The 23,855-nt window shown below is 43.8% G+C and overlaps 2 protein-coding genes across 4 annotated transcripts in view; one reads left to right on the forward strand and one right to left on the reverse strand.

Moving 5' to 3' along the window:
* The window catches only part of ASTN1 (astrotactin 1), a 283,553-nt gene extending 273,446 nt beyond the window's left edge, over positions 1-10,107 (reverse strand). Inside the window, exon 1 of the mRNA XM_036916747.2 lies at positions 9,625-10,107. Within this exon, the coding sequence (XP_036772642.2) occupies positions 9,625-9,907 (283 nt within the window). The 5' untranslated portion in view covers positions 9,908-10,107. The remainder of the gene's footprint in view (positions 1-9,624) is intronic.
* The window catches only part of BRINP2 (BMP/retinoic acid inducible neural specific 2), a 106,062-nt gene continuing 91,236 nt past the window's right edge, over positions 9,030-23,855 (forward strand). Inside the window, exon 1 of one of the 3 annotated variants that reach the window (XM_036916751.2) lies at positions 9,030-9,089. The gene's annotated coding sequence lies outside the window, so the exon portion shown is untranslated. Of the gene's footprint in view, positions 9,090-15,925; positions 16,734-23,855 lie in introns of those variants that run through there. The other 2 variants (XM_036916749.2, XM_036916750.2) reach the window with 2 other exon arrangements.

A 23,855-nucleotide genomic window follows, 5' to 3' on the forward strand; every position in this document is an offset into this window, starting at 1 on the left:
AACCAGCAGTTCTACTCCTGCTTATATATCCCAGAGAAATTTTAATGGTCCTTGAGGAATGATGCACAAAGATGATAGCTTTGGCACTGTTCATAGTAATGGAGAGAGGACACAAGCTGGGTCTCCATTACCAAAAGGACTGGTAAAATGTGGCGGATGCCCACCATGGAGTACTCTGCAGCAATCAGAATCAATGGGCTAGACCTGTGCTGTCCAATAAACCTTTCTGCAATGATGGCAGTGCACATATATATGCACTGTTCAACATGGGAGTCATTAGCCACAGGAGGTAACTTAATATAAAATAATTTAAAAATTTTAAGAAGTAAAAATTTAGCTCTTTAAAGCTGCACAAACTACATTTCAAATGCTGAAAAGCCACATGTGCCTAAAATGACCTTACTGGATAAGGTGGATATAGTACATTATCATTATTGCAGACAGCTCAATTGGACAGTGTCAGGCAATAGTCATACATAGTAACATGAGTGAATCCTCAAAATACAGGGTTGACTGAAAAACAGGAGAATCAGAGTATTATTATATCACATCACCATTTAGTTAAATTAAAAATACCTGGACACAAAACAAGTACTCACACTTTGCAAAGAACATACACATACATACATGCATATATACACACACAGGAAAATTACACTAGTCCCTCCTTGTCCATGGGGGATATGATCCAAGACCCCAGTGGATCCCTGAAACTGCAGATAGTACCAAGCACTACATATGTTTTTCCTATACATACATATCTATGACAGAGTTTAATTTATAAATTAGGCACAGCAACAGATTAATAACAATGATAACTAATTATAAAATAGAATAATTATAACAATATATAATAATAAAGGTTATATGAGTGTGGTCTTTCTCTCTCTCTCCCTTAAAACATGTTATGGTACTGTACTCACCCTTGTGATGCTGTGAGATGAGAAAATCCCTATGTGATGAGATGAAGTGAGATGAATGACGGAGGCATTGTGACCTAGCATTAGGCAACTCTTGACCTTCTGAAGATCAAGGAGGATCATCTGCTTCCAGACCATGGCTGATGAAGGGTAACTAAAACTACAGAAAGTAGAACTGCAAGAAAGAGATAATTGCTCTAGAATGTTTGCCTATGGGGAGGGGTAGGTGGGAATCAGGAATAAAGAGAAATGAACAGGCAAATAAATGAACCACCTAGACTTACGATAAAATGTATTGTGAATTAAGGAGTGTGATTAACTCAAACTTCTGCACTGAGGTTACAAAAACAAAGCAAGATAAAAGGAAGCATACAAGAACCTGTATGCTAATATTCATATTCACTTTTATTAAAATTGCCCCAGACTGGAAGCAAATAAAATGCCCTTAAAAAAGGTAAATGGATAAACAAACTATGATATATCTACATAATGGAATATTATTCAGCAATAAAAGCAAATGAGCTATCAAGCTCTGAACAAAAGACAAGATTGAATCTTAAATGCATAATGGTAAGTGAAAGAGGCTACATACGGTATGATTCCAATTATATGATGTTCTGGAAAAGGCAAAACTATAATGACAGTAAAGGTCTTTGGTTGCCAGAGTTTGGGGGTATTGAGGAGAGGGCTGAATGGGTGAAGTGTGAGGGATTTTTTAGGGCAGTAAACTATTCTCTGTGACACAGTAATTGTGGATATATGACATTCTATATTTGCTAAAAACCCACAGAACTTTCAGAGAACAAAGAACCGATCTTAATGTGTACGAATTAAAGGAAATCATTTAGGAGGCGAGGTGATCCCAGAATGGAATGCAGAATGTGACAAAACACCAACTGCATCCAAAATGTATGAAATAACCCCACTGGGGGAGGGGAGGGGAGGGGAGGAGGGTGCTGACCTAAGTAACTTTGGAGAAGAGTGGAGTCTATAAGATTAAAAACAAAAGAAGCTGCACATAAGAACTGTAGTCTAATAAAGTTTTTCCCATGGTGAATGGGTAAATAATTTTGATACTGCTACAGATGCATAAAATAAATGGATGGAAGACAGTGGAAACTAGATTTCTCACTGATGGAGTGAGATAAGCAAGGGGAGGAGGCTAGAATGACCCATGGATTAGATAAGGATTAGATAATGATAATTAAATAATGATAATTAGATAATGGGCTGGAGTTGGAGATACCAGTATGAACTCATGCTTAGCTATAAATACAGATGGTCATATTAAATACAGATGGACACATATAGAAAGTTATAGATATTACAGATATATGTATACATATGAGTCAGTAGACACACATATATTTCCTTGCTCCTCTCAGCTGAAAGACCATAGAAGCAAAAACACAGAGTATAAAGAAGCACACACAGTGCCTAGGTCTTGGTTTCGAATATCATTTTTCAATGAAAAGAATCTGGGCTCTTTGGCGAAATAGCTGACTGGGGGGAGTGGGGCAGGCAATATACAAAATGAGCTTGGAACAGCTTGTAGTGTGACAGAAAGTAACAAAACATTCAAAAAACAAACAAAACAAAACCCCACGTTAAGGGGGTATGTCAAAAGGACACAGAAGACAACTGAAAGAGATTCTGTCAGCCAACACAGGAACAATTTGAGCAATGAGATCAATCAAGTAGTACTGGATTATAACCCAAGTATGAAATAAATATTCATGAGACTATATGATATAAATAAATGGTTAAATAAGTTAATTAATGGAAGATAGACGACAACTCTCCCATGCAGAATAATTCTAACTAATTTATGCAGATACTCAGCTTTCAAAAAGGTGGATCCTAACTCCCCATTCTTCTGGTATGGCCTATGCTTAGTGACTTCCTATTGTACAGAGAGTGGGAAAAAAAGAGTTAACTTTACAGTAGAGCAATCTGACAAATTCCACCGCACCCAGGTGATGGAGGTCAACTCAACAGTGATAAGTCATACTGATAGACTGTACTCTTTACATGACATGATAAAAATGACACTTTATCTCTATGGCTTCCTCCCCTAAACTCATAGCCCCAGTCTAATCATGAGAAAACATCAGACAAATCCCAATGGAGGGACATTCTACAAAATACCTGACTAGTACGCCTCAAAACTGTCAAGGTCATCAAAAAACAAGTCAGAGATTCTGCCACAGCCAAGAGGAGCCTAAGAAGACACGACTAAGTAGAATGCTGGGCAGGATCTGGGAACAGGACAATGATATTAGGTAACAACTAAGGAAATCTGAATAAAGTATGGCTTTGACAGAAGAGTAATGTACCGAATCAGTTCTTTAATTGTAACAAACGTATCATATTAATGTAAGATGGTAATAAACTGGGTGTGGAGTCTATGGGAACTCTGGACTGCCTCTGTAATTTTTCTGTAAATCTTGAAGTTATAAAAAATTAAGTTTATTTTTAAAAATGGAAGAAAAACTAGAATCAAGGACGGCCAGAATGTCTGAAGCTCCCCTTCTTTCCCTTCCCTTCACATCATCTTCTCTTTCTTCCAGAGGTGATGCCCATCCCTTACTGGGTGATTTTTGTTTCCTTGCTTTTCATAAAATTTTACATATTTATGTATCTTTAAACAATATGTTATTTGGAATTTTATATCAATTACATTGAACTCTATGTATTTTTCAAAGAGTTGCTTACTTTCACTTAACACTTACATTTGTGCAATATACGCATGTTGATGTACGTAGCAGCAACTCATTTTCGCGGCTAGATAATATTCCATTGGGTGACTGTAATACCTTGTGTACTTCTGGCTTCCTGTTAATGGACGCTGGCTTACTTCCAGGTTTTGCTATGAACAACAATGATGCGACACGGATTCTTCTGTATGTACATAAGAACCCCTGTGTAATAAATACCTAGAAGTGGAATTGCTGGGTTATAAGGCATGCACCTTCTCAACTATACTAGATAACACCAAATTGTTTTACTAAAGTTGGCATGTCAGTTTAGATGACTATCAGCAACAATTTAATTTTTCCTTGGAAACCTTGGAATCAACAGAAGCACTTTTTTTTCCTCAAAGTTTCACATTGTGTGCAATTAAAAAATAAAATAATACTCTGTATTTATAATAAAAAATAGTGGTAGGTGCCAAATTGTGGCACATTAGAAATCACCATAAGCCTTAACTTGTCCTGGGACATTACCTTGCTCAAAATAGAGCTCTTTCTGCCATCTGTGTGCATATATTTGGACTTGGTATAAACGTGAAAAAATAAAGACTTGGCATGTGCCTACTGAAAAGGTGCCAACTACTGTTCTTATAAACTAGCCTTAAGCTGAGAAACTACTAGCCTTTTAGGTTTAGTTACATTTCTTAAAAAAAAAAATGTATATATACACACATATATATATAAAACCTCTATAAAACAAAATTCCAATCTTTCCTCCAAAGATGAATAAGGAAATTAAGGTTATATTTTATTTTTCCTTAAAAAACCCCAATGATTTGAATTCAAACCATATCAGTATATCTAGAAGAGCATTTGAAGTGTTGTAAAATTCATCACTCTTGCATTCAAAATTCCTTTGATGTAAAAATCTACATTTCTCTAAAGAAGCAGTAAATAATAACCCTCCCAATACTATAAATTAGAGCATTCTGCTAGTATAATTTATGTAAGTGCTGAAGACCCTACCTTAAGATTGCCACCATTCATCCTCCCATGTCTTAGGTGGGGCTGCCACTCTCTGAATCTGTTTACCGTTAACCTAGGCAGCTCACTGCAGCAGAGAACAAAAGAAACAAATTATAAAGTTTCTTCCCAAATAGGGAGAAGGGGGATGTGTGAAAAGAGTTAGAGCTGCTTCCCATTAGGCAAAAGCTCACTAACAAGTAGAAAATTATATCCAACATTACATTTGAAGGCAATCAGAACATTCAGTAACTGCTATTCGGACAGCTCCACTGGGCTCTGAAAGTGGGTTCTAAGGATGAGGGTGCCTAACACAAAGGTCAGTGGCCTTGGGTAAGAGCTGAAAAACTACAGCACCTTCTAGATGGCCCCATTTAACAGTGGAGTCTTCTCTTTGGGATTCCCAGCTTGCACTTCTGTGGGGCCTTCTGAGCAGAATGCTGGGCCTGTTATCTTCATCCCCATTTATCTTGTGGGTACCATGACACATATGGAACATGGCTATCCACACCTGGAAACTATGAATGAAATAAGAATTATTCTGCTTAGGGAAGTATACCAAATTAGGTAAATATTTCTTGATGAAGTTCATCTTCTTCTGCTTTAGGGTTTATGTCAAAATCACTCAATGGGCAAGGATATTCAAAAAGGTATTTACATAGAAACCATAAAGTACCCCTCTTTACAAACCAGGTGAGTGTGCTTGCCCTCTTCTAACCATTGTCAGGGCTCGTTTATCCAACCATGAAAAAGGACAGATTTTGAAAAAAATGTAAGGCATATAAAACAGCAACTAAGAGAAAGCCTGAAATGTTATATTGATCTGAGCTGGAATGATGAATCCATCAGTTGTTAGCCATGTGACCCTGAGAAAGTTATTTAGCCTCTCTGATCCTTACTTTTCTCCACTGTTGGAATAAATGCAAAGCCAGGCATTGATGCCAGATCTGTCTTTAAAGCCTATTCTTTTAACCACCACACTGGACTGCTCCAGTCACTTTAAACAGCACCTTGCATGTGGGAACTCACTACATCTCGGCAGGCTGATTGATTTATCTTCAGGGGTTCCTTCTTCAATCAAAAGCCATGACAGCTACAGCTAAATTCCAAGCACAAGAGAAACAGCTTTCCTCACTAAGTTCAAAACATGCACAAGCTCAATAGTTGGGTCTGAAACACAGAGGCATTCCCTTCAAATAGCAATGAGTCTGATAAATATGCTCTGCTCACAGCACAGAAAACCACACTTTAGTGTGGAAGCCACACTTTTGGCTAACCAGTTGTCTCAAAATCAAATACACCTCCAAAGCAGGAATGCCACTGTTTAGGAAGTTGAGAGACAAAATTTTAGTTGAGATATGAAATTTTAATTGACTAATTCAGCAAACCTTGTATAGTCTCCTGAGAGGACAGTAGGGCCTATGTATCTAAATATTTTAAATTAGAAATTACAGTTATTTTGTGATTGTAGAGTCCTACAACACTTCTGAAGGCAGGGGCTAAGGCTACAAAACTTGGAGTTGCCAGGTAAGTACCTTAAAGAAGAGGATCAGCCATAGTACAATCAACATTTGTGGGAAGTATGTCATACCTTAATGAGGGTCAGCCATAGTACAATTAACATTTGTGGGATGTATGTCAATCTAGAGATGATATACCCTGACTACAAACATTCAAATTCAAAACATTTTAAAGCCATGTTAGCCAAACAACATACAACTGCAAGTCACATATGGCCCATGCACCACAATTTACAAACCTACCTCAGAGAAAGGGAGACACTGCCATCCCCTCCCCTGCCCCTCGGGATTATCCTACAAGCAATACTGACAACACTGATGGCTGAGAGAGTCACTGGGAGTCAGGCTCCACTGCTTTCTACGTCAAGGCAGCCCTCCCCTGCCTGGCTTTTAAGTGGAGAACCATGCCCCAGTCTACAGAGCCAGACACAGTGTTCTCAACTCTCATACCACAAGGCAGATCTCCACACTGCACCACACGCATGCCATGCTCACTCACGTTCGCTCTGCCACCATCCTTTGCTCATCTTCTTTTCACAACTTCAGTTGGCTTCTCCATTCCTAGGCCAAGCCAAATCCATGTTTAATTTCATTCATTTATGTTTTGTGTCTTTTTTTTTTAATGGAATGGACTGAGACTCCCTAGGGAGGGTAGAGAAGGCTTCATAGAGAGATGGATGACGTGTGCAGGGGTCAGAAGGAAGAATGGATGACTGCCAAATAGAAAAGGCAGGAAGAGCCATCTAGGCAGAGGGAACAGCATGTGCAAAGTCTTGAAAGCGTTCTGAATGGCCACGGCAGGCCTGTAGGGATAACAGCCTGGAGAAGTTGGGTGTAGTCAGAAGAAGACCCTTGTTTGCCTCACTGAATGACAGGACATGATCCTGGAGGCAAACCAAAGGATCTGATTTTGGTCAAGGTCCCTAGTCAGGCCCATGTCTTCCATGGAGCCTTCTCTTACCACACAAGTACCTCCTTCCTCAGCATTCCTGCACCTGCAACAGCCATACCGCACAATCCGGTGTTAGGACCTACAGCCCTTACAGGTGTCTCAGTCTGTGTTCCCACTGACCTGAGGGTAGGAGCCTTTTATATTTTTTAACTTCTGTACCCTAAGAGTGCCTAAGAGTAGCAAGCAAGGGAATGCTCAGTAAATTCCAGGGCCTGACTGATTGATATTCATCCAAGGGATGGATTAAGCAAACTAGGTTCCAAATCAAAATCACTACAGACCTTATCATTGGCCACGAGAGAGAATCCAGGACCACAAAAGTTAGCTTCAAAAGCAGCTATACTTGAGTCTACCCTCCATGAACTTGGACTGCTTTCTCTTTCTGCTCAACTCTGCTCTACCTCCTGTTTTCCCTGGGAATACTGGTCCAGAAGGGGTAGGTACCAGCCCATCTCTGGTTTTAAACATACCCCTATTGACCGGGCAGGGGACAATCAATGCATTTAGTAAATGCATCTGGCCCTGAAGTGAGAGAGTGTGTCTGTTCCTGCATGTGAATGCCAAGTTGCAGGAGGTTACCATAGCAACTCCAACAGGGTACTGCAGTGGGCAGCTTTGCACAGAGGTGCAGAAAAGCCATTCTTTAACATCTGGGCTTTGCTGTGCACCCTGGATTCTAGTAGGCACATCATGGCTTTAGGCCTTGGCTTGGGGATCCTGCAAAAAGGAAGTGGAATTTTGAATACCTGCTGGCCCAATGTCCGTTTTTCCATGTGCCACATATTTCCCTCTCCATGCACAGCCAACATTACATATACAGCCCAAGACAGGCTCTTTAGAAACACGTAATTCCCTATACTCATCTTTATAGACTATGATGAACAGATTGTACTTGCACATCAGCATGACTTCCACACAAAATTACATGCACTGAATGACCCAGCAATCGCACATTTTAATGAGCAGCGTATTTGCAATGTCCCCATTCCCAGCCAGCCCCCAGTTTTTATTGTTATTGGTATGTTTTTAATGCAAGAACAAATAGTGCCATCAAGAGTGTAGGTTGAGCTTAATGGGGCCAACTGAGCTGCACTCCAGGAATGGTAAACCAACTTTTCAAAGGACCGGGCAATTTTTGAAATTGCTTTTCCATAGGAGTTGGGCAGTGGGGGTTTACTCACCCACTTCTTCATGTTTTCAGTATGAAGAAAGAGCATGAGGGAGATGTTGGATAACATTCCACTTGTGGCTCGAGCCTACATATGGATGGCCATCTGGAAGCCATGTTCCTGCAAAGTGAACTCTAGTTCATAGGTCATTAAGTAAATGGAACAGCCTCCTGTATAATTTTTTTTTGGTCGAGAGATTAACTTATGATTATTTTTGAATTCTCTCCTGAGCAAAACAAGAAGGATTTATGGCATCACTAAAGAAATGGATTGCATGGTGGACATGCACAACATAGTGAGAGATCCATCTGCACATGGGGAAGTGAGGGAAATGTTGCTTAAGGAATTCACAGGACCCTGTGGTGCTATGCAAGATGCTGGAGCAGGACCACAATATCTTTGCAGCTTGGCAGTGAACGAAGAGGAGTGGATTAGAAGTGATGTAGAGGTTCTAGTATCTGAAGGAGTTTTGTGGGCCAAGAACATTAAAATAGGCGTACCAAGAGGGAGAGAGAAAAGAAGGAAGGAAGGAAGGGCCTCTTGCCCAGGAAGGTCAATTTGTGTGCAGGAACACCTATGCCTACCTAAGGGGGCGCTGAGAACAAAGAAGACACCAGTGTTAACAGACTACAGTTGGGTGGTGATTTCTTTATCCAAAGAACTATGAAGTGACGTGGAGATGTGGAGGTGGTTGAATGAGAAGGTTGTCACATGTAGGCCTGGGGGTAGAGCTTGCCAGGATGGGCACCAGTGGTGGAGGAAACTTCACTGCTCTGAAGCAGGGCCCCAAAGAGTCAGTAACCTGATGACAGGTAAGAATCCTGAAGGAGTGAAGACGAGAGATATGGCCAGTGCCATCTGGCCTACATATGACTGGCAAGGTGACAACGGGCTACCTGGTTCTAACTCCCAGGAGATGCTGTGGGTTGGGGTGGGAGCCCAGGGGGTGTGAATAAAGAACTGAACATGTGGGCAGGGCGGACGGAGAAGGCTTATGGTTGCTGAGCTGGAAGCAGACAAGAAGTGCTCTGTCAACGTGCTCCTGAAAGAAAGCTGGGAGGTCAAGGCTGGGAAAGGTGTCAGATAGCCCCATGCAACCTGTGTCTTGGGCCAGGGCGGCAGAGGGAAGGCTGAGGGCCCTGCATCCCGGTCGGATTTGGGGAGAAGTCAGGCGCACCGGCCCTCGCCGGCAAGTGGGTGTGGAGCGCGGTCAAGGCGTGGGGCGGATCCAGGGCGGCAGGCGTGGGGGAGGGGAGGCCGGCGCGAGCGGGTGTTCAGAGCGAGCCGGGGTGGGGGTGGGGACGCCTGGCCCGCGCTTCGGGCGCCGCGACCTCCCCCGGGACTCACCCAGCACGAAGTAGGGCAGCTCCGTGTTTTCCAGGTCGTCCACCACGACCATTTCCCCCGGGAAGTCGTTGCGCACCGAGAAGAGGAGCTTGGGCTCGGAGGCCGAAGGGCTGTGCATGATGCTCAGGTCGTTCTCGCGCAGAAAGGGCAGCGCCGACACAGTGATGCTTTTGAGCTTGCACTCCAGCTCCTTGGATGGGTCCACGTCGCCCGCGGCCGTGGCCAGCACCGCCGCCGGCCCCCAGCAGCAGGCGAGCAGGGCGCAGAGCCCGGCTAAAGCCATCTTGAGCCCCGGCGCCGTCCTCCCAGCCTGGCAGGTGGGGGAGGCAGCGAGCGGGAGGGAGCGAGCGAGCGAGCGCGGGAGGCGGGGGAGGCTGCGGAGCACGCGGGCCGGGGGAGCTGGTCCCGGAACCAGACGCGGCGGGCAGGGTGCTGGGCTCCGCGCCGGTGCCCGGAGAGCCCGCGTTCTTTGTTTCTCCGAGCTGCTTATCTAGGGAAGGGGAAGGGGAAGGGGGTGGTGGCGGGGTGGGGTGGGGGGAAAAAAGGGGGAGGAAGGACGTCGGAGGAAAGAGGAAGAGAGCCCAGGATTCTAGGGAATCAGGTCAGCCCCCAGCAGGCTGCCGCCTTTCTCCTCCTTTGCATCCCCCAGCACGAGCACAGTCTCGGCTATTAGCTACCTGCACTGCATTTTTTAAAAATCTATCTTTGCAATGCAAAATCTTTGCTCTCACATCATCATCCAGATGGCCTGGAATGGGCTCACACGCACCCACCTTAAAAGGCGCTTCCTCAGAGCAGGTGGTGGTGGGGGGGTCTCTCTAGAAGCAAATCCACCCCCAGTTAGTATGTGGATGTAGGTGGTCCCTTTCTTGTCTTTTTTTTACCCACTAGTTGGATTTGTGCACTGGACAAGCAGGTGCTGGGGTAAATGCACGTATGTATTTTTACTCAGTACTACCTTTGCAGAAATATTTAAAGGAAGTATTTGGTATATAGATACAGATAGATCAAGGGGTAGATAGTAACAACGAACAAAACCAATGTACTGTATACAATTAAGCAGGAGACCAGAACTTTTATTTGCAACTTCTCTCTGCCTCTCGGTTTCCTTTCTGTTACAAATGCCATCTACCATAGCCAATACAAAGATGATTTGGGGAATGCTGTAATTGATAGAAAAAGTACAGTGAGCACCAAGAAATACTGAGCCTTTACTTTTAGAGAACCTAGTCAATAGAACAGAGCTGAAAGAAAATGTGAGAAAACTAGTTTCAAGCACCCTCACCAAATGGAAAAGGAAAAAAAGAATATATTGGATATGGACCAAGTCAGTCCCAGCCCAACCAGGAGTAGCACTGGGCAGGTAACAGTAACAAAAAATAATGTTTTGTTTCCATTAGTGCAGGGCAGGGTTGCCTTAACAAAATGCTAACAATGTGCAATAAACAGTAGGAGAAAAGTGGCATTTGTGGAATCTGATGTTTAACTGAACTTTCTCTCACATGATAACCAATAACTTATTCCAAAGTTTGTTCCAACATCATTTATTCAATGCTAATTTTAATACCAGGTGTTATGAGACTGGTGTAGGTAGTTCCTACTAAGAATTTAATTAAAAAGAGGACCCCCATTTAGATCCAATTTCATTCTCATTCTACCTGATGTCAATTTTCTAGCATATGTGAATGCATGTCCTTTAAAAGAACAAAGGTTTTGCCACATGTTTTAGGCGGTTACTCTAGCTGATAGATGGGAACAGAGAAAATGAGCCATATTTAAGGTCATGTTGAAGGGGCAAAAGATCTGTTTATCACAAAGAATGAACAAAAATTGTTAGAAGTTGAGTCATTTGAATGTGACTATCTGAGAACTAACCCAGAGGTATTTTAACATGCAGCTTTGCAAACAACTGCAAACAAGATTCATTAGCTAATGACCTTTCTAAAACTCATCCTCATCTTCATTACTTCTCTAGAAGGTATAATGAGGAAGAGAAAGACAGGACGATACTTTTTATTCTCCTCTACCCAGCATAAAAAACAGTGTGAACTTAGTTAGGCAAGGTTTACCATTAAAACTGAAGTAGATGCCAGGAAAACACACTTAGTCCTATAATGTCAAAATGGTATGAAACTGTTAGTCCAATCTCTCATTTAACAGATGAGGAAACTGAACCCACTGAAATAGTGAGATGATTTACCTGAGATCCATCTCCTGAGAAGAGGTGGAGCTAAGACCACAAACAAGATTTCATTACCCCAGGATCTGTCCACTCCACAGTTACAGTACACCTAGGCACACCTAAGGATAAGCATTGGACTTTATGGGTCACAGTAATTCCTTCAGTAAACATTGACATACCTACCATATGCTGGGCATGAAGCAAGGCATGGACAGATTCTAGAGGAAAAATATTCTTCCTGCTTGGAGTAACATGTATTGTATTATTATTTTGAAATCTTTCTTTCTAATTTTCTGAAGTGTCTTGAGTCATTTTAGAAAGCCCAAGTGACCATTTGGGGTTGGTTTTCTAATGTCACTGTCTAGAATTCTTTGCCTATCCATAGTCATTTTGACATGTTTTCTTACTCACATGTACAAGAAAAGTGTATGGATTAAATGGACATTGAAAAATGTGTATTGAGTTGGAAATGTCGGAAGTTGGTGTCTCAAGCCTTTATAGACCACTGACCCTATGGAAGGGTGCAGCCAGAAAACAGTACAATAAAAAGAGATCAAATTTCGCCAGAGCATGGACTCCTGTAAACGTGGATGCAATGTCACATCACATGGCATCCTCTTGAAGAATTAAATACCTAGAGATAGGGGAGAGGTTGAAGGTCATAGAAACCAGACCATAACTACTGTGTGATATTTTACATGGGACTGGGAGAAATTTGTATGCATCTATTATTACCTTTGTGTATAGACAAAATGAGGTAGTGAGACAGCCAACTTTAATCCCAGTTTTACCTCCATAATTTGCTTATTTGGAGGTAAGACTGGACCATTCTTATCTTCAGTGCCCCCATCAATAAAATGAGTCAGTGATCTTGGCCCATCCTCCAGGCCACAGATTATATAAGTAGTGCAAGTACTTATATTCACTAAGACACTATATAAAAAATAGCAGGTTCTGTTATTTCCAATCCTGACTTTTCTCCTCAGGTTCAACTTCCTCAACTATTCAAGATTCAAGTACCAGGGACTCCTTTCCTTGCCTCTTGTAATATCTTTTGAATGCTTTCCCTGCCATTAACCTATTCTTTACCAGGTTGATCCTCATGAAATCTTGCTTTTGTCATTCTAAAATATTACTTTTCCTCCAGGATAAAGTTTAGGCATGGTTTAAAATTTTTTTAACTCTTCCAAATCTCACACTATATATTCTCTTAGATTTAGTGCTTACTACACTATCTAGCCCCTCCTCCCACAACACATACACATCCCAGTTACATTAAAGCCCATTCTCCATTTTCACTCCCCCCACTGTTCGATCCATGTGGAAGGCACCACTCTTATTTTCCAGATCATCCCATCTCCACAGACCAATCTCCAGCCTTATCTATGCAGTGAGAACTTTTATCTGTTCCTCTTCTCTTAGCTTTTCTCACAGAGCACTTAACACACACACACACACACACACACACACACACACACACACACACACACATTCATTCACCTTACAAGGTCAAAGGCAATTTTCTAGTAAAATGTCTTACATTCAAAATTCTTACTTGCAAAATAGGAATAATAATAATGCATGCTTTTTAGAGTAGTAAGGAGGAAATGAGATAATGTATGTGAAGGATCTAACACATTTTAAGCAGTTAGTTGGTGCTCAGTAGTGATAGCCTTTGACCTTACCCCTTTATTCAATTCGTTCAGAAAGGGAGTAGGCTTCAGAATCTTCTTCAGGGGATTTTCTCCACGTAGGAGCCAAAAGCAAATTAGGTGAATTAAACTTTTTGGTGTACATGAAAGATAATTGATTACATGTGTCCCCAAAAGATGTGCACAGAACATTTGTAGTGGGTTGACTCATAATAGACCAAAAAAAATGGAAACAACCCAAATATGCATGAAAAGGAGAAATAAATGGCATATAGGCATGCAGTGGAATAGTACATAGCAATGAAAAATATGCAACTACCTGGATAAACCTCACAGACTAAATAACTGAAAGAAAGCTGACCCAAGAGTGTATACTCTAAGATTCTGTATTTATGAAATTCAAGAACAACTAACATGAATCTTTGAAGATGAAAGTCAGAACAGTAGTTATCTCTGGATAGTGGAAAGGCTGGACTAGCTCCCCAAGGTGCTGGGAATAATAATAGGTTGGGGTTACATGGATGCCTATCTAAGCAAAAAGTCATCAAACTGTATACTTGTAGAATTTTTAATGTATATTATAACTCATTAATTTTTTTTAACACAGATTAGGACTCCATAGGAGAAGAAAGCATGGCAAGTTTTTCTTTTCTTAGATTTTTCTTATCTCCCAACTTTAGCCCCTTTCCTTCTCTTTTAGACATCTTAGAAATTTTTATTTCCTTTCCATTGAAATTGGTGATCATTTGTTCAACTACTTCCATTTATCCACTCCCTCCTATTCCCTTACAAACTCTCAACAGGTGGTGTCTTATCAGCTGGGACAAGTTCAGGGGGTCTCTGTCTCTAGTAGGAAGCACAGAAATAAAGAACTCAGCAGTTGCACCAATTTAGGTTGTCACTGGTCCCTGTGGATGTTTTTATACTACAGGAGAGCTGGGGGACCTAAGACACCACTCTCTGATATGTTTTATAGCTTAGGCAAGCAGATGCTTACAGTGTGGAGAAGGAAGGTAAGCCTTACAAGATATGGAGGGGGGATAAAGGTGAAAGGGATAGATGTGTTCTAAAGCACTGAGGGTATGTATCTGAGAAATGTTTGTAAGTTCTCCCCATCCACTCAGAACGTGTGCCTCCCTGATAGTTTTTGGCTAATGCTGATTTATAGTACTTTGGCATCCATTAATCCTCTGCATTCTTTTCTCTTTTTTTAGCTTTTATTTTTCTTCCAGTTTTTTACAAAATAAGCTTTGATGTTCCTCTCCATTTAAGGAAACTAAACCAAAACATTTCTTTCACTTTCTATGTATTCCCCTCTCCTATTTCCCCCACCGCACAATTTACTATAAACTCCCAAATTCCTTTGCCAACTCCAACCCTTAGCTTTTCTGTGGAATCTGACTTGTCTTCAATTATTGCTCTCCCATGCTTTTGCCAAAATTTAGTGGAGCATTCTAGTTAGCTGGGCGTCATTTAGTTTTGCATTCTCATTAGGACATCAAGAATACATTTCACAGTCTTTGATGCAAAGTTAATATTTCTTTTTCTCTCTCCTCTCCTCTCCCCACCCGCCAAATGCACAGGCCCCACAACAGCACCTGCTTCACAGAAACAAGGCTGGCCCTGTTCTGATTTCCCCAGGGCTCCAAAACCAAGTGGAGACCCACAGTCCTTCTTCCTAACACACCCTGAAGTGAAAGGAGACCCACAGAAGGAAAACACCACAGGCCAAACAATTCCCTTTTTTGGAAACAGGACATTTTTCCCCCCTTTCATCTCTTCACCTTTGTCTTCACAACCCTACTGTGTGGACAAAATGTTTCTTGACTTAGCCCTTCGGAGTCTGTAAATCTGGTTCTCTTCTCTCTCTCCCCTTCTACTCTTCTGAGTTCCTACTATCTTTTCCCTATCTGGTATCTGTGTGTGTGTGTGTGTGTGTGTGTGTGTGTGTGTGTGTGTGTGTGTGTGTGTGTGTGTGTGTGTGTGTGTGTGTATACATTGTGAGATAAGTATTTCTCACTTGGGGGCTCATTTCTAATTAAGTAATTCAGGACCAAAAAGCTAAAATGCACAAAACAACTGAATAAAACCTCCAATTAGAAGGAAAATGGCTCAAATGGGCCCCTATCTCTGGGAGTTCTAGTTAAGCAAGCAAACAAAATGGTCTGGGATAAATGATTATTGTAACTCAGGAAGATTAGAAGAAAATGCAATTAGCTCCCTGGCTTCTTCTGTTCCTCAAGCCTTCTTACACTCTCCAACTCCCCAGCCGTGAATTTATCCAAGGCTTTCTAGTCCACACCAAAAAGTCCCTGCTGCCAAGCCGTGAGGGTTAACAGAGCCGGCACCCTAGCCAGCCAGCTCCCCAAAGGAGACAGCAGTGAGACCCCGAGCCCGCCCCCTGCCTAGCGCCCGGCCAATGGGCGCCCGGGGAGACTGTGGGCGCTGCGTCCCATTGGCTGCCAACGTACGTGCATAAGAAAGAGAGAGGCAGGCAGGGCAGCATTGTTATCTTAAGACACTCATCTGGTGTCAGAGTCTGCAGGTGACACTGCCTAGGTGCGGAGCGCGTAGTCGGAGCGGGGACGCGCCTGGCTGCATCCCTGAGATGGAAACCCTGTGCCTCGGAAGCTGCTTCGGCTGCCTCCGCGGCGCCTCCGCTGAGCTCGGAGGGCCCCGCTAGGACTTGCCCAGGGATGTGCACCTGCCATGCAGGGCGAGCACAGGGGCAGGTCTGCAGGCTGCGGAGCGAGCAGTGAAGTCGGAGGACCTGTCTCTGCCCTGTGCACCACGGTGACTCCAGGAGAGGGAGAGGGCGGTGAGTCTCTTTAGAGTTGCAAGAAAGGCAAGATCGTGGGTTCTCTTCGGTGGAGGGAAAGGGGACTCCCCCAGTAGGGCTTTGCACTTTCCTTCCCTCTCCCGCTGCGTGTGCCCCGGCCCAGCGCCGAGAACCCCTTGGAACATGCTCTGCGTGCCAGGGACCCTTGCTGCCTGGCGGGAAGGCGGCAGGCAAGGGGTCTAACGGCGGCGGCGGCAGCAAAGCGGGAGCTAGAGAATTTGAAAAGAGACATCCGCTCCCTCTCACACGCTGAGGGGGAGGCATTTGCGTTTCCCCAAAGGAGAAGGAGCCGCCAGAAATCATGAAGTAAAAACTTTGGAAAGCTGCCACCGAAGATGTTGCACAAAAACCTGGGATCTTTTAGGAGACTCCTCCCAGTCGGGGGAGGTTTGGGGAGCAGCTGATACAGCAAGGAGGGCTCTTGCAAGGATTCAAGGTAACCGCGCGGGGTTTGGGGATTTTTTTCCATCTCGTTTTCGTTGTCCTTTGGTGTGTCCCTTGTAAAGGGAGAGTTTTGCCCTCCTGCAACCCTCTTGCCCTAGTGCCTGGCAGATGCAGGCAGAGGGAGTGATCCTTCAGCCCTCTTAGTTTCTGTCTTGTGGAACTGAGTGGTGGACTTTGGAGTTTGCTAGAGATAGCCCTCTTATTGCCTCCTGGTTTTGCATGGCTGTCACACGGCTTGGGCACTCTGCCTGACCTATATTGCTTTTGCCTGGTTTGAGTCCTCAAAGTTAGTGCAACTCCCATTAGCTTCAGAAAATCCAATCGGGCTGCATAATTGCAGAAGATGACGAGGACTTTTGCCTGCAGAGCCAGATGCCAGACTGAACTGTACTCAGTTCGCTATGTTTGGGAGGGACCCCGAAAAGCTGAGGTCATGATACATGATGCATCTATAGTCACATGTTCATAGGGCTATATTCATACATTCACAGGGCTCTGTGGCATATCTGTAGAGACCTGTCTCTCTCCCCATGCACAGGTAGCCAAGAAAAAATATTCTGAAGTGAACCCTGTAGGTTGCAAATAGTCTCCCCAGGGTGGTGGCAGAAGCCCCAGTGATTAAGTTGAGCCTGCAGCACACTGGAGATGCCTGGGAGAGCATTGCTGTGCTGGAAGGATGGGCGATGGGCATGCTGACATTATCTAGCCATCTCTCTCCCTGGTTCTGTGTTCATCTGGGTAGAGTCTAATGGTGCCTACAATGTGTGTGCGTGTGTGTGTATGTGCACGTGTGTGTGTGTGCCTGTGCTCACAGCTGTATGCAGGAAACAGGCTGCCGACAGGAGAACCATGCATGCGCAGCTCTCTGCCCAGGCCCCAAATGTCTGGAGTCTTCCTTCCTAGTGAGAGCACGAACTTGGGAGCTGCTGTTCCAGCCCAGAGGAGTTTTTTCCTCACCAAGCGGTCCCTCTGCATGGTACATATTTATCCAGGGTATATAGACCTAAACCAAATATTAAGTAATAATCAAGCTAATGCACTGGAACGTAATTGCACAACCCCTCTGTAAAGAACTGTGTGTGTGCTCTTCCTAGGCCTGAGAGCCGGGTGCCCCGAGCAGGAACAAATGTTTTGTTAAAAGGATAGCAATTCTAACAGGCCATGCTTCTAGCTGGGCAATCAGGGCCCTATCCAGCAGGAACAATTATACGTCAGCATAGAACAATCAGGAGAATAAAAGGTACATTGTTAGTCAAGTATTTCTGCCTCTGTCCTTCTCCAGACATGTACATGTTGAAGGGACACTCTTTCTGACCACTCTCTCTAGAACACATGCAATTCCAGTATTAACCAAGCAGCTAAAGTATTTTACAAAATCCCCTGGGGGGCAGTCTGATGACATCAGGCAACAGCAAAGTGATGCTGGAGTTTGTGTGTTTTCCTTCTTGATTTCACACAGTTGTGTGCATGTTATTTGTTTAAGGCAGGACCCTCTGGAGCTCCCTCTCACCCAGAATAAGTTGCTTGGCAGCACTGGGGGCACGGCCGAGAAATGCTGCCCCAATGATCCTGAAATCCAATTGATATCATAGCTGCTGCCTACTCTGGGGAAAGTGGCATGCTTTGCTTCTTTTAGGGGGGATATGATTTGAGTAGGCGCAGTGCACAGTTACTGTGAATTGTCTGAGGGAAAGGAAGTGAATGTCAGGCGGTGATCCTCCCTGCTGGAGGGGAGCTGATTCCAAAGGGCTGGGCAGCTGAGCTGCAGCCATGGAGAAGATAGAAGCATCCTTGACTCTTGCTTCTCCCTTCCCACCAAGGGGGGGCTGGCATTGCCTCTGAGAATGGAGTGATGTGTGCTGCAGTGTGGGCACAAGAAAGGAGGGAGGAGGGTGCCTGCTTGGCCAGCCTCATGGATGGGGGCGTCTGCTCCTATTTGGCCTTTAAGATCATCCTCTGGGCGCTCCTTTCTGGCCTTCTAACAGGTTGTTTACTGAGCAAGGCCAGAGGGCAAAGCACATCCCTGCGTCATCAACTCCTTCTAATCTCCTTTCCCAGGGCACAGTCTAGCCACTGGGGAGCATCAGATAAAAAAGATCCCTTTTGAGACGGTGCTCCAAAATCCCTGCCCAGCTCACAAACAAGAGGTAATCTGGAGGGACTTGAGCCATCTGCGTGGGCACTTTCTGCTGACTGGGATGCTTAGTGTGGAGGTTTCCTGGTTAGTGTTTTGTTTTCCCCACTGTGCAGTGTATTTTTTGGTGATTCAACTCTTTCTCTTAAATAAGACCTTGCTTACATTCTATAATGGTATCCTTCTCCAAAGGGCTGAGGGCATTTTAGGGAGCTCATCTAACTAATCCTCACATAGCTTATTGTCTCATTTATCTCTGATTACCCTAAGAGGTAGAGCTAGAATGATTTTAGCTTCCTGCTGGGAAAAGGGAGAGAAGAGAACCTCATAAGGGTGAACTGTTTTGCTCTGGGTCACACAGCAAGGAAGGGAACCTAGGGGCTGGTGCCTGGGTCTCATCGCTCTTAAACCAGCCACAGACTCGACTGACTTCTCCAAAGAAATGGTTTCATCTTAGTAGCTGTGATATGATTCAGTTGTTCTGTACTTTACAGGAATGGGAGGTTCTGGTGACAGAGGGCTTCTCTGGCACTTACAGAAGGGTGGTGAGGGACAAAAGTCTTATAAGACTGCCTTTGCCTTCAATGATCTTACAGTCTAGTTAGGAAAATAGCTTTACATCCGGAGAAGAGGTCAATGACAATATACACTCTAAATAGCAGTTCAATGCAAGAGATTCATGAGGCTGACCAAATTAATCTACGATTGATTTATACAAATAATGAGATCTATCAGTATTCCAAGGAGGCAGAATCAGAATTGTGCCAAGGGGGATGGGGTGAGATTTGTTTGGATAGGGAGAAGTGGGGAAAGGATTCCAGCTGACAGAGAGGCTAACTACAGCGCAGCCAAGAGGGCTGGAAACTTTGAGGTTTGCACGTTTCCTTGGGGTTTGCCCTGAGCCGCTTCTCCACTTCGATCCTGGAAATATCATACACTTGGGTTAATTATTTGAAGCATATATTGGCAGAGGAAGCTTCCCTTGTGCCAGGAAGAGGACTCTGAAATGTTGGATATCTCATTAGGCATTGAGAACTACCTCGCCTTCCGCCACTCTCAAGTTGAGTCCATATATTATGGGAAAACACCGTTCAAGGTCAGGGGCTTATCAATATCACATCAAAAGGTTTGACTGAAGATGTTGGGGGAAAGCAGGCAAATTTCAATAGAACACAAGGAAATCTTTTCCTGTTTTAGAATCAGAATTCCTAAGAGAAAGCGTTGGTTTTCTTCCATTTCTTATTTCTCCACCCAAGTGTCCCTGTTGGGGTTTTCTTGCAGCAGGCAAAATGACAAAGCCTTTAGACATTTAGCACTGAGCAGATTTTCAATCTTAACATTCTTGAGCATGCCCATGTACATAACCTCTGGTCTCCCCTCCTCTTTCCCTTTTAATAAAACATATGCTATAGCAGTCACAAAGGAGGAGACCACAAAAAGCAGGCCGGGTTGGGTGCGGTACTGCCCGCGGCTGTACCACGGGGCACTACAGACCACCAGGAGATGGCTGTGACTTATCAGCCACACGCATTTGCTCCAGCAGTGAGCCTCCTCTCCTGGAGAGAAGGTCAAAGCAAAGCATAGTTCTGGGAAAGAACTGGAGGCACAACCAGCTAAGGTCTTCGATGGCTTGAGACATGTGCTTAGCCTACATTGGGGGCCTTGGTTGCTTGGGGGCCCCATTCCAACATGGAAGAAATACCTATCAGGCACAGAGAAGAGGACGGCTTACTGCAAGTCACACCATAATCGCTTTCAGGTCAGGAGGAAAATCCCTCAGAACCTAGCTGATTTGTCTGCTTAGCTCCAGGAGTTCACTCTGGAGATGAGTTCTGAGGGATATTTACTTTTTTTTGAAACAATCCTCCCCTCGGCCTTGTGTCACTTTTGTTTCCCATGGTAAATAGCCATGCATTTGCATGGTGGGGCTGATACCTTTTCTCATTACTATGCAGAAGTGTCCACTACCGTGTTTGGAGGCTAAGGTAGAGAGAGGTCCAGCCCACTGGCACGGGGTTAATAGGGGTGGGTTAAAGCCGCTTCTCTTAGGAACTCAAGGCAGGCACCTCATGCATGCTTCAGACAGAGGGCTGCAGTAGATGGGTCTCACCTGACCAATGGGGATGCAGGTTGATCTTTCTTGAAACGGTCCTTCTGCCATGCAGATGGAGGTAAAGTCAAAGAACATCATGACAGCATGGAATCTTCACCAATCAGTTCCATTATTCCTTTTACTCAAGTTCACGTGAAAGGCAAATATACCTGGAATGCTGGATCAAGCCAAGGGAGTGGGCAGTTTGATACCTCACAGGACTGAGCTCTAACTGCACTGTTATACCAGTGCTTTAGCCACCAGTCACATGGGGTCCTTGAGCACTTGAATGTGTGTTATAAGTGTAAAATACACACTGAATTTTGAAGACTTGGTTTTTAAAAAAAGGAATATAAACATCTCAGTCATTTTTCAATCTTGATTACATGTTAAAATGATAATATTCTGGACATATTGGGTTAAATATATTAAGATTAGTTGCACCCATTTCTTTTTACTTTTAACATGGCTACTAGGAAAGTTAAAATTATATATGTGGCTCACATTATATTTATTTTCTAAACCTTGCATTATATTTTATTTTCAAATCCTTTTCTTAAGTGCACTTCATCAACCTTGTTTAATCAAACTGGCCTACTTTCTGTTCTTCAATGTTGACTATATAAAGTAAGGATCATTACCACTTTGAGCCTCAGGTTCAACATGTATAAAATAAAAAAATAAGAATGCCCCATCTCTCAGAGGGTTGTTCTAAATGGTAAATGAGATAAAATACATAAGGGGCCAAACACAGTTCCAGGCACATGGTGGACGCTCAACAAATGTCAACATCTTTTCCACCCAAAGGTCTTCACATTGCTGCCACCAGGATTAAAATGTCCCAAGACGAATTCATTATGCAACAACTGCACACATAAAACGATTCCTTCTCCACAGTCCCTGGTTTGACTAATGGCACAGCCAACGCCCCAGAAACATAAGAAACGCAGGTTGTCCTGGGCTCCCCTTTCTCTCACACAGCCCCCCACATGCGGTCAGTCCCGCGGCCCTGCCAGGTGTATGTACCTCCTCATGACTTCTCAAAGCCACCCACCCCCCACCCTGCCTCCTGCCACCCTCTTGGGTCAGGCTCTCATCCCTTCTCACCCAGACTCGCCCAGTACTTTGCCTCCACATTTCCTCTCCCGAAGGCTAGCCAGTCCAGTGTCCTCACAGCTAGGGTGACCTCCCAAAAGGGTAAATTCGACTCCCCTTATTGGAATTCTCCAGTGACTCCCCACCACTGTCAGAATAAAGGCAAATTCCTTAGCCTGACAAACAGGAGATCTTTCACAAGCTGGTCTAATAGCCTACTTCCCACCCCTCACTCCAGCTACACACAATGAAATGTGCAGTGTTGTTTTCCTACAGAAAATTCTCCTACCCTGTTCTCTGTTTCCTGATGGTCACGGAGCTTCAAGACTGTAAAGATGATCTCTCTGTGAGGATTTCCCTGAGACTCTGGGAAAGAATTAATTGCCTCCTCTTCTATACTCCTCCACATCACACTCATAAAATCTGTTTTTGCACTATCCCCACCACACTGTAATGATTTGTTTATATGACTATCTCCTGTACTCAGAGGCCAGGCAGGGTTGAGGTTCAAAGACATATTTCTCAGGAAATATTTATCCAGCATATTATTATGAATACGTGCTGGTACTCTTCTTAGGACTGAGGATTCAGCAGTGAACCACACATAAAAGTCCTGCCACCAAGTCGCTTACATTCTACAGGGAAGATAGGGTGATAGTTATAATAATGATTATTATTAACAGTGCTGGTAATAGCTAACACTTCAATAGTACTTATGTGACAGGCACTATACTGAAGGCTTTACCGACATTAACTCATTTACATCACCTAATGATCCCGTAATTCCCACTTTAATAAATCCTATATTCCCTTTTTATAGGTGAGTTGGAGGCCCAGTGAGGATAAACAATTTGTCCAAATACGCAGTGGGTAGCTGGCATTCTAACCCCGTTTAGATCCTGCATCCATTGTAGGAAAGAGTGATTGAGGTCAGGGAGGGTCTCTTGCAGAAGGGAACATTTAAATTGAGACCCAGGTTGTCAACTACAGAAGCTAGAAACCCCAGGGTAAGGCAGAATCTGGGGTCTAAAGAAGAAAAGTGGTGTACTCTGCCCAACCAAGCCTCTAGTTGCTGTGAGGTCCCCCTCACTGCTGGAGGGAGCAGACTCAGTCTCAGCTGGTCTTGGGGAGCAGCAAGTGGTCCAAAGGTTCCCAGACCCCTCTCCCATCAGGCCACTTGTCCCCTCTGTTCTTCTCGGTTAAGACATTCTCATTGAAGCATCTGGTTTTCTGCTCTCTACAAAGGTGGAAGGTGTGAATACATGCGTGCACATGTCTGCTCTGCTGAACCACTTTATTTCACTTCTCTCCTGTGAAAGATGTGTCTCTCAGAACCTTACTGAGTGACAGGCATGGACACAGCAAAAAGGCTGGAGACACCCCAGAGGCATGAGCAAAAGGGGGAAAGAAAATTATTTTTTAACATGATGAGAAGTGAATTGGACTGGAGGGAGAAATGGGAATTTGATCAGGGAGGACACGTAAGGGGGTGGGGTGCTTCTGAGATGCTGCCAGTGTTCAGTTTCTTGACCTGTGCAGTAGTTTGTGCTATAGATTTTCATATATATGCATGTATACACACATACACATAGCCACATGTATTTCCACACATGTAACACACATCTATGCACATACATACATGTGTCTTCTCTGAATATTTCTGGTAATAAGGTTAAGAAATAAGATTTGGAGAGCCAAAAAACTTGGGTGGGGCAAGTTCATCCCTATTTAATATACATCTGAAGCCTACTTTATGATAAAAACTGCACTAGGATCATTTTTGCTTATGTTAT

This window comes from Manis pentadactyla, chromosome 9 (assembly GCF_030020395.1).
Source record: "Manis pentadactyla isolate mManPen7 chromosome 9, mManPen7.hap1, whole genome shotgun sequence".
In the NCBI taxonomy this organism is placed as follows: Eukaryota; Metazoa; Chordata; class Mammalia; order Pholidota; family Manidae; genus Manis; species Manis pentadactyla.